Source organism: Pholis gunnellus (assembly GCF_910591455.1).
Source record: "Pholis gunnellus genome assembly, chromosome: 6".
In the NCBI taxonomy this organism is placed as follows: domain Eukaryota; kingdom Metazoa; phylum Chordata; class Actinopteri; order Perciformes; family Pholidae; genus Pholis; species Pholis gunnellus.
The window spans coordinates 7876662-7888265 of record NC_136532.1 but is presented as its reverse complement, the minus strand read 5'-3'; the positions used below and the strand labels follow the sequence as shown (position 1 = coordinate 7888265).

Sequence of the window (11604 nt, the reverse complement as noted above, 5' to 3'; positions counted from 1 at the left end):
TCCTGTGTGATTTAGCCCACATACATAGGTCACAAACATGACAGAATATAATTTAGCCTACTGCGTGATATTCAGAGATGCATGTGACCACAAGGCTGCTATCTGCAGTCAACAGGACTTTAAGTTTTTTGTTCATCGTGGTGATGTTGGATGTTGACAAGGCAAGCAGGAATCGGTGGTGGGTGGTGGAGAGAGAGGAGGGGGGGACATTTCTAGAAAGGTTGTAATCTTGCCCCACGTGGGATTGTCAACAAGCTCACTGTAACTGCCCGGGGATTTTTGCTTCCCTCACCCCCTCCCTGACTGCTCCGAGCCAATAGAAGGACGCATGAGCTGGAAAGACCGCCCCTTGCCGAGAAACTACGCCGATCTGCTATAAATCCACCCACCGTCCGTTCCGAGCTCAGAATAAACGCAAGAGACTATACACGGAGAGACACGCAACCGCTTCAGTTCACTGCAACGATCCCGATCGCGCTTGGATTATAACTATGACTCTGGAAGAGATCCGCGGACAAGAGAACGCAATGGAAAACGTAGACAGGTAAATATTTTACACAAGGACGCAACGTTCAAGCTGCCGGGTTAATGCTTTGTACCCTGTTTACCAAAACTGCGCAGTGTCCTAATGATGCGTATTTGTCTTTGTCAAGGGTGCAAAGTGCAGGCGCAGCCCTGGAGGAGCTGCTGGTGGCTGCTAAGAAGCAGGAGTACCTGACAGTTGGAGTTTACGAATCTGCGAAAGTCATGAATGTGTAAGTATTGCAATCCACGAAGTGTTTAACTGCGATTGTCTTTTGTTTTTTTGATTCGAAGCATATGCGTGAAAAGAATGTTTTCTGACCCTCGCTCGTGTCTCTCCCCACAGTGACCCAGACAGCGTGGCATTCTGCGTCCTCGCCACCGATGAGGAGTACGAGTGCGACATCGCCCTCCAGATCCACTTTACCCTCATCCAGGCGTTCTGCTTCGACAACGACATCAACGTGGTGCGCGTCAACGACATCGAGCGCCTCGCAGACCTCGTGAGCGCAGGCGAGACCGGCGAGCCCAAGGACGCGCATTGCATTCTTGTCACGGTACGTTCCCCGGAAGCACCCACTCTCCAGGCAGCCGGTGATTCATGCACGCATCACTCCCCGCCTCTGTCTGAACATTCTGCACACGCTGCCAAGTCACTGCGTGTCTGCATAGCTCATGTCTGCCTCTTGTGTCCTGACTCTAAATGTCTCATATTTTTTTTTAAATTTCAGAGCCCCAGTGCAAACCCATGGAAAGACCCCGCTCTGGACAAGCTGAGTCTGTTCTGTGAGGAGAGCCGCAGTGTGTACGACTGGGTGCCCACCATCGCGCTGGAGGAGCGCTGAAGTGACACTCCACCTGCAATGCTTCACATGATGATGGTGATGATGAAAAGAAAGTCAAGGAGCTGAGCCTCAGTTGGGGATGTGAGGGGGGCGTCAAGCCTTTCTGCCTCACATGTCTGGATTAAGAGGATGTGGCTGTAACCCCACCCCCCTTGCAAGAGCACAGCCGTCCAGTGCATTCTGGCTCGGCACGTTGGTTCTGGGTCACCCCGAGTGTTCCAAGTTGAGAGGTCAAGTGTGGACCAGGTTCGGGCGGCGGCGGGAGTGGACTGAAAAGCCTGACGGACACTGAGAAGGATTTGGAATGTACTGCATATAGTGCATGAATAGATGATAAGTGGCGCCTGAGATACAAGGCGATGGGGAACTGAGCGGAGCAAGGTCGCAGAGACCTTTGCAAGAAATGGACTTATGAAAGTGCCGAGGCTGGACTGAATCTCATTAGAGGGGAACGAGGAGGAAGAGGGCATTCTGAAAATGTCTAAATGGACTTTACTTTTCTTTACCAGCGCCGCGATCAGGGACTTCTTGGAATAAAGCACAGACTTTGCTTGCAAATCCTGATCTGCGCTGCGTCTGAGCCTGTGACACTTACTCACGGACTAATATTTTGACTTTCAAATATGCAACATTGTTTGAATTGTATTCATTTTTGAAATGTTTTTGTGAATAAACAATCAAACTCATCCTCGCTTGTCAGAAATGTTATTTCTCCTTTGTATGACACTTTGCAGGCTGTTGGCATACTCTAAAACCGGCTGGCTTTAATGCAGCAGTGTGGGAAGTAAAAACAGCAGATTGCATAGATATCAAAGTACCAGGAAGTGTTGCACGACATCAGTTACACACTTAAAGAGAAGAAGTAGAGAGTAACATGGGGGTGGCTGACAGAGAGTTGGGTGGCTGTGAGAGAGAGATAGAGAGATGGAGCAAAGTAGTTACAACATAATGATGCTTGTGACATGTGTTCTTTCCAGGCACTGACCTTATACCGCTCATACCACCAGCTGCCTTATACAACAGCTTGCACAATCGCTGCAGCCAGAACCGAGGCCGAGGCTTTGGGGGGGGGGGGGGGTATTTCTTTTGTTTCCTGCGCACCGGCAGCTGAGTCTGGAGAGGTCTGTGTGTCAGTGGGTAGAGCGCTTAGTTGTAGTTTTGTGCAGCCAAGTGGAAATGGGAAACAACCCAACTCCTTCCTCTGCTGTAGAGCACTGAAAGTGAACTTGAACTTGACAGATCAGAGGTGGGCTTTTAGGAAATCTTCAATATTGCACACACTTGGTTTGTCTTGCATGACGTTCGGTTTAATCAATGCTGCAACAGCTTCCAAAATTCATGCAACAAACACATTTTGTCTTCCTGTAGACATGTGCACACACAGCCCACATGCAACCACATATACAGGAAAGCAGCACTGGGGTTTGGAGCTGAGCTGCAGCAGGATGAGGGTCAACGAGATCATCAGTGGCAGGCGAGGGGAAGCGTGTGAGCGCTGCGGTCGGCTCTGAGCTGAGGCTGACGGTAAAAGGGCGGCCCACATCAAAGAGCTGAGCAGACTTCAGAGGAACTCAATCTATTTCTTCTTGGCAAGCAACCCCCCCAAAGTCTTCCGCCAACCGCTGGTCAAAGCTGCATGTGTGCACGCACGGACACGCAGGTGCGCACACAAGCGTGAACAGACACCTGGATGCACAGAAGCACACACGTACACACACACACACACACTCACACAGATCAGCAAAGGAGGCAGTACTTCTCTGCTAAGACTGATCTCAGGTAATTGCTCAGCGTTCTAAGAACACAGGAAGCTTTACTCACAAAGTTACACACAAAAAAACAGGTTTTAGAGAAGCAATAGAGGGACTTTCCACGTGCATTAATATCTGCAGTGGTGGGCTTATGGGAGACTGGAGTAAATTGTCATGAAACAAAACGAGTAATTTTCTTACAAGTGCTGTCAAAACTGTAACTAGATTGGGAATAACGCTCTCGTGAGACACTGATATGAGGACCAGTGTGGCTTGTTGCGATGACTGTTTGTCTGTGGTTGCTGCACTCTAGGCTCTGCTCTGATCGAACATGAAGCCTGCGTCTGAGTGAAAGTTGAATCACAAGATGTTGTGCTAATTCCCCAGAGGTTCCGGCCGGCTCGCAGGGAGGATTGGGACACGTTTAAAATGTCCTGAACTGAAAAGAGAAAGTATTTTCCACGTTTTCAAAAAGCACCCAAAATATTCCGGATTCCTTTGTCTATGCAGGACGGTGACCCTCAGGCAGTCTTTTCTGTTTTCTGCCCTGAACAAAAAGGCAACAATAGCAGTGGCAATCATGTCTAATCTTGACCTGTTTTGCTGAAAAAAGCAATATTTAATGCCTCTAACCCTCAAGCATATAAACGGTGGGGGTTTTTGTGCTCCTGGGTAAACAAAGAAGCGTTTGCTAGGTGTATGCTTGTTACAATGAAGGACTATGTGTGTTGTTGACGTAATTATTGACCTATTTTACTTAACAGTTGCGATTGTGGTCTTTGTGATACATCAAATTCTTCTTTGTGCAAACCGATTTCCATGGCAGCAACTCATGCAGCCCCTATGCGAGACTAAACAACAACAACATGCCTGTTTTTCATGCTATGTTGCTCTTGGCGACAGGTGTAGCCTATGTGGGCCAGCGGAGAACGAAGAAAGAAAAAAAAAAGAGGCTATTGTAAAGGGTTGCCCGCCCTCTGCGGCTGCTGCTGCTATTTATATGCAGTTAACAAACATATTCTCTCCCAGGAGCAACAGTCCAGACTGTTGAGGCAGCCCGGCTGTCTGTGCGAGGTCTGAGCCAGAGCTGGGCTACAGCTACGACAGACTGAAAGGGAGGGAGCCAGACCAGACTGATCTGTGATCATCTGACTTGGAACCATAAGTGTTTTTCAACCGTGGCACGGAAAGATGGCAAACATCTAGCAGCAATTTACTCCAGAGTGCTTTCCAGACTGTTTCCTTTTTCTGCCTATATGAAGTGCTGATAATGAGTTTTCCTCTCTTTCACATGGGCCAGACAGAGTATTTAGTTCATCCCCGATGGATCTACCACTACAGACACAATATTTACTAAGACCATTAATAAAGGCAAGTGGTAACTTGTGTTCTTTAACAACATGTTTGATGGTTTGGGAAATAGGCTTATCCACTCCCTTGTCGATAGTTAGGTGAGAAACTCACGTCTGTCTTTATGAAGCTGAAGCCTGCAGCCGCATAGCTTAGCTTAGCTTAGCATAAAGACAGAGAACAGAGGGAAACAGCTAGCCTGGCACTGTCCAAAGGTAAAATCCACCTTTCATCACCTCTAAATCAAACAAATCAACTCATTACATGTCTGTTTAATCCATACTAAAAAAACAACAACAAGTTCTACAGGGGCGAAGCTGATCTCTCAAACTATTTAACAATTTCTATGTCGTATTTCAGAGCAGAATTATTGAGAGATTCAAATAAAAAGTCCCAAAATGAACTCGTGAACTCACTCATGGCCGCTGTTTTTGTCTGAGCAATTCTTTCGTCTGAAAGAAAATGTACATTTTTCACTGCACGAGGCAAGACAATTTGCCCTGTGGTGTTATATTACCACATGCTGTTTGCTGCTTGACTACTTTAACCCTGGTGAAATGTTACAGTATGTGTTTCCATATTGGGACCATGATTCCCAGATCCTAAACGCTTCGCAGCGACTTTGGTAGAGTGATACTCCGCCCTTCCCAGCCAGAGCCATTACTTTCAGGGGGATCTGTGGTCCCTTCTTCCCATTCCCTTCTCCATCTCACTTACAGTAACCACAGCGAGATGAGATTACATGATGAGCTGGCAGGCAGCATCCCCTCTCACCCCGCCCAGCTCTGAGCCTATCCCTCTCTCTCTCTCATTGGTACCATGAGCTCATGACCCAGCTGGCTCTGGCAGGCAGAGGAGAGAAAGATAGATAGATGGATGGCTGGTGTTGGGTGTCTCTAATCTAAGTATGTGTCACTCACTGGAGAAGCGAGCTGCGCCCTAGCTGCTTCTGCTCCATGCTGTTGTTTCAACCCTACAGTGAGCTCCCGCCTCAGAGCCAACGTGGTGAGCCAGCACAATGTGCAACTTTTAGAAGTTCTTAGATTCAAAGCGCAGGGAATTTTCTCACCGCTGCGGCGGCCAAGGTGATTCCAGTTCAGCAGCATGTGCACACACCGAGACTGCCGTTTGTGAGAAATTACTATAAGTCTCTCTGTGTGACCTGATGGAGGGTGGTTTTTGAGTTTTGTGGTTGCGGTTTGGCTGAGGCAGCTGTACATTTTGAAGCATGTGTACACACACACACACACACACACACACACACCTGGGCACCTGGGATGTCCGCACTATACTGAGAGGGATGAGATCACATGATGCAAACCATGCAGTTCAGAAGAAGTGATCGCGGTTGTGTTTCTACAGAGCCTATAATCAGAGGAAAAACAGGTGTGTGTGTGAGCAAAGGGGAGGGTGACCAGGTTATCAACACACACCTGACCTACACTTATCCACCGTGTCCCTTTGGGGAGTACTGTGACACACACACACACACACACACACACACACACACACAGCAGGTCATTGCAGATTAGGTCATGACACACACTTAACTGCTGCTAAAGTGAAACACTACTCTTTGCACTCTGGTTGAAACCGGTGAGGCAGTTGTCTTATAAATATATCCGGTGTGCGGTGTGAGTTTTGAATTTGGAAAATGATCCATTCAGTGTTTTTCCCTCACATCATTTTTTTGTTTGTTTTCAAATTGGTACGTCTGTGAAAATTGCCCTGGGATTGCATCAGAGTGTTTGTTCAGTAGTAACTGAGTGGATTTGACTGGATGAAACGTGGGATTCCTGAGTGCAATGTCTATATTATTAGTATAAACAAGATTATGTGTGATATTGCTGGTTGTTTGCCGTGAAGCTCTGGTCACAGGGTTTAAAAAAGAAAAAGAAAGCTTATGATAGGAGCCATGATAGCAGCGACCTTAGCTAACCCGCAACAGCTAAACTTAGATCACATGATCCAAGCGCCAGAATCCTTATTTGATCCCGCTTCATGGAATTTTACATGACCTGAACAGTGCAACAATTACGCAAAGTGCTGAATAACAAGAAGGATGGGTTAACAAGTAACCCCGTTGAACGAGTCAAGAATGCCAGCCAAGTCCAAAAGGAGTAATCTGATGCCAAATGCATTGATCAAAGGAGGCTGGTGAGCTCTCCCCTTTACATAAGCTGCAATGAGTTAAGTGTAAAAGGCAAAGGCTATTTCAGGACATTTGAAGCCGCTCAGAGAGTCTTAAAGTCTCACCTGTGTTTGTTCTGGCACAGAATAGAAGCAGGGAAGACGAGTTTAGAAAGTGAAAAAGGAAAACTAGCCAAATATAGCGTTGAATGACTTAAAATAAAACCTCCCACATTTGTTATCATTCACTGTATGGTATTTAATGAACGCGAGCATGTATTTCTCATGTTTCCCCTCATCCCCTGTCTGATTCTGCATTCTATTCATATTTTCTGCTTTACTGTAGCTGCCAGTCTGGCTGAGGTGGGGCGATGCTAAGTGATTTGCCAAATATGGGGAGCAGCCTGTAACCTCCGCGGGGTTGACGCATTACTGACATAGCTGAGCTTATCCTCCCAGAAGCACATGTCCTCAAAGCCATGCCAGGAATCCCCCCCCTCTCCCCACAATCCTCAAGTATAGGGCGGGAGGCTGCAAGGCATGGCCGTAGAAGTGCAGCCTGGAGAAGAAGGGGAGACGAACACTGCCGGCAGACACACAGACAAATAAAATGCAATCGAGTTGCAAGCTATTCTGTTATCTGATGATACGCTCTCTGCTCCGGCACGCAGACAGAGAGGGCAGCCTGGACGACCGGGTTGATTCAAGGATAGATGGAAAGACTGTCACAAAAGAAAGAGATAGACACATTGCATGCCTGGTGTGAATTCCAAATTCCATCACGCTGACGTGTAAAACTGTGTGTGGGCAAAACAAAGTGGTATCTGAAATAGCGACGCGCATCGTGGGGATTGTTTAATTCAAGAGCACCATTTGGAGCACACGGACATGTGCCACATATACACGCAGAGAAGAAGAAGAGAACCAGGAAGACGCTGTCCGCCGAGTGTGTGTGTGTGTGTGAGAGAGAGAGAGAGAGAGGCCGGGCAGCCGGGGACACGGCCTGCCTTGACCCGGGGGAGAAAAAGAGACAAAGAGAGAGTGGATAAGAGGGAGGGCAGGAAGGATGTGAGGACATGACGGGGGCCCCTGGCATTAACACAATCACAAGTGGACAGCGCCAAGTACTGGGTGCAAATCGAGATCTGATCGCTCAACACACAGAGAGAGGATCCCTGACGAAGACCTCGTTTGCTCCTGCCGTGTCGTCACTTCGTTATAGGTCAGGGTCATTAGAGGGATGATGATGCAACATGACAGCCTTCAGCTCATGCACAAACAAGTTGACTGTCTTTGTGTGCGCCTGTCATATGTGTTTAATGTGTAATGTTAGATTATGAATACCACTCAAACCTTATATGGGCGTGACAACAAAATGCACGCGATAACCTCGGTGACAGTGTCGAGCACTGGATTAACCCACAACATGTTTTCAGTTTCCCTGTACTGCCTGTGGGGTTCCAATGTTTTCTTAGGAGGTAAAAGAAACATGCTCCTTGAACCACTGAGGCATTGCCTAATAACCAGACCTGGACTGACCACGGTCTTTGCAACATATCTTATCTGATGCTGCCTCTACTCCAACTACAGCCTCACTGACGGATCAAAACAAACAGCAGCTGGCTGCGAGGTCTCACTCTTTAACCGAACTGCCAGCGGCAAAGAGGAACAACGGGTCTCAGTGCAGCTGATAAACACAGAGCATGCACGGAAACAATGATCTTTAGAGTCACGACCAAAACTACCAGGAAGCGTCTTGAGTCTCTTTCATGCATGGGAGAACATTAACATTGCTGCACATGTGCAGCATTTCAATGAAGTTCCTCCCAGAGGACGATTTGAAAGTGCAATCAGAATTATGCACAGGGCACCAAAAGGGGAGAGACATGTTTTCCAAGGACTTTTCAAGGGAGTGATGCAATTGCCCCTCTTCCTTGCACTTGGGTTTTTCTTTTTTTCATAGCAACATACCATACTTAACCTAGTAACACACTGAGGGTGCATGGCAACAGTGGTTCGCTCTATCCCGCCTCCTCCTCTCCCACCCTCCTATCTCTGCACCTCCACATTGCTCCGTGCCACCATGAAGCAGATACCTTCACATCTAAACAAGCCCCCGTGTTTGTGCGGGGTGTGCGCTGTCATCGATGCAAAACAAAAATAAGCTCTTTTTGTTTTGCCGGTGTTACTTAATCTGCAGGGATGGAGGGACAGGCAGAGGGAGAGCGGGTGAAGAGGAGGGGGGGCGCGCGCGCTCCGAGGCTCGAAGCACCAGCCAATCAGAGGGCGGGATTAGCTGCCGGCAGGAGTAAACAGGAGATGTTGCTGTTGGTAACAGCAATCTGATTGGCTGTTGGGAGTTCTTGCTCAATGGGATAGGTGTCTCGGCGTGCGGGTATTTTGATCACTGTTATGAATATGTTTATCTGCTGTTATGTGCTTCAATAACCTTGTTGTTCCTCCCCCTTCTGTTTCCACTTAGAGGGGAGGACTTTATGGTCCAGCCACTGAGGGCCATAGTAAAACGTCTGGGCTGTTGTGTACCAAACTCGCTGAACTTTGGTTACCTTTAGCTGCCGGCCTGCAGAGGAAAGGCCACATTGCGTTATCTAGGTCTGCAGAAGTAAACACACAAATATGATGGACATCACGTAAAGTGACAAAGGGTAGAGGGGAGAGGTGACACTGGGGGAGAGGTCACTGACACCTGTCCCCATGTTCCACACTGATATAGGACTGTTGTTGACTGGCAGCACGCCTTTTGGTTCCCTATCATGCATTTAATAATGATAATATTGATAATAACGATATTAATGATGATACTGCTACTACTACTACTACTAGTAATAATAATAATAATACTAATAATATTAAGAAGAAGAATACAATAATAACAATAATTTAATAATAATAACATACAGTTTAACACAGTTTTTTATAGGCTGTTTAAAGTCATAAAGTCACACAAAAACAATATGTCTAACAACAAAGTCCTCAAAGGCAGCAGAATCACATGTAAGCCAGGAGGTCAGCCTCAGTCTGCCTGCACACAGCCTTTCACTCTGTTTACCGCGGAGTCAAGCCGCACATGTCGGGTTTGTTTACATGCAGTTCCTTCCTGAAAGGGGCGGCGCCACACACCCGGCATTCCAATGTTGCTTTGGAAACAGGGCTCGCGCAGCAGCCAATGGGAGGGCAGGGATTATGACATGTGCGTGTTTGTGTGAATTAATCACACAGTGGTATCTATCTGGCAGCGTGTTGACAGGGGGGGGCGGGGAGATTTTTTAATCAGCTCACTCAAGGAAGAAAACACACTGGGCAATAATACCATGGATCAAACAAACACACGCCGCTAAGCCAATTAAAAATCAACAGTCTAATCTCCCAGTGGAGGGTTGAGAGGAGTTATATGCCTGTGCATCTGTTTGTATGTGTGTGTTTTGTCTGTGATAAATGCCTAACACGCTCCTTAAGATCGCTCTTATATCCGTTTTTTGTGGCAGAAACGTTTTCAACATTTTCATTTCTGGACCTCAGGCTCCTGTAGAGGCTGTCCGTGTGTGTGTGTGTGTGTGTGTGTGTGTGTACCCTGAGTGTGTGTATGTGTGTGTTTTCGTGTTTGCACATACACCAGTGTACATGTGGTCATGAGCATGTTTTCCTTATATAGCTGTTATTGTTATAACAGGCGTTGATTGTTGGTTCCGTCACCTGTTTCAGCTTCCTTTACCATCAGGAACTCGTTGTCTTCCAGTCAGCACTCACTTTATCACTGTGAGCGCACACAGAAAACAGAAGCTCGGCTATCTACCCAGTTATAAAACTGTGGCGAAACACAAACAAAATCCAAGCCACGCGGGGACTTTTGTGATTGTTAAGCTGTACCAGCGATCTGCAAACATTTTCATCAGGTGTAAAGATTGAAAGGAGTGTAAGAGTGGTCTGTGTTTTCTTCTGCACCTGTGTGTGTGTGTGTGTGTGTGTGTGTGTGTGTGTGTGTGTGTGAATCGATGTACACAGCAGGAGCCACGTGTTACCTGCTACACAGGATGCAGCTGCAGCAAGTAAACAGTGGCTTCAGAATAGTGTGTGAGTGTGTGTTTTACAGTTTATTTCCTTAAAACAGGAGCGTCTTTGTTATCTCTGTCGGCCCTTTGTTCATTCTGTCTGAAATCCACGAGCAGCTCGTCAGATGAATGTGCCCTCGGGGCAGGAGAGAGGTAATCTAATCAGTAATCCACGCTTTTTTTTTCTCTCTCTCTCTCGCTTTTGAGCATTTGCTTAATCACTAGAAAACTAGGGGATGTAGTAATTGAGTGACAGTTCATCCACAGCAGCGATATGGACAGCAACGTAGAACTGGAATGATATCGGGAGCAAAAGGTTTCTTCCCAGATTCAGTGTCTTGTTTGTTAAGGTTACGTCAAAACAAACGCCAGAGTTGGCTGACCCAGGTCCAGTTCGTTGTCCTGCATTTGTCGGAAAACATATAAGCAAAAAAAAAACCCTGCCATAGCACAAAGCAGTCTCCTTTTGTCCCGTTCTAACAGCAGAGTGTCAGATATACCATTTAGGAAACAAAGAAAGGGGCGAACCAACCACGACATCCTCCTCAACTCTACCCAGCAACTACTGTACACCGACTCTGAGCCGGTCTGCTTCTGTTGCGAAACAAACGCAGGCATGCATATGTCACATGCAGAGGACCTTGCTCAGTTTGTGAGACAAAAGGGGTCTGTACGTTTGTCAGTTTGCATGAATGTGTGAGGCTGTCTGTGTAGATGCACAGTACTGTACTGTAATGTACAGTACTGGAATTAGGAAGTTTTGCATCTGCTGTTTGTCTTGATGGAATAATCATTTCTTTTACAGTGTCTTGTACTGTGTGCATAGTGTGTGTGTGTGTGTGTGTGTGTGTGGTCACTACTATGCAGATATACATGTGGGGGCTCCATGTGGGCAAGCTTTTATTCACAGCCTTGAGGCAAGGCAAACTCTCATTG

At 46.9% G+C, this 11604-nt stretch overlaps 1 protein-coding gene across 1 annotated transcript; it reads left to right on the top strand.

Moving 5' to 3' along the window:
• The first annotated feature begins 420 nt into the window (after window positions 1-420).
• gadd45ga (growth arrest and DNA-damage-inducible, gamma a) lies at window positions 421-2047 on the top strand. Its single transcript, XM_079160743.1, has 4 exons — window positions 421-544; window positions 654-755; window positions 869-1079; window positions 1254-2047. The coding sequence occupies exons 1-4, from the start codon at window positions 492-494 to the stop codon at window positions 1365-1367; spliced, it is 480 nt and encodes a 159-aa protein (XP_079016869.1). The 5' UTR covers window positions 421-491; the 3' UTR covers window positions 1368-2047.
• The last annotated feature ends 9557 nt before the right edge of the window (window positions 2048-11604 follow it).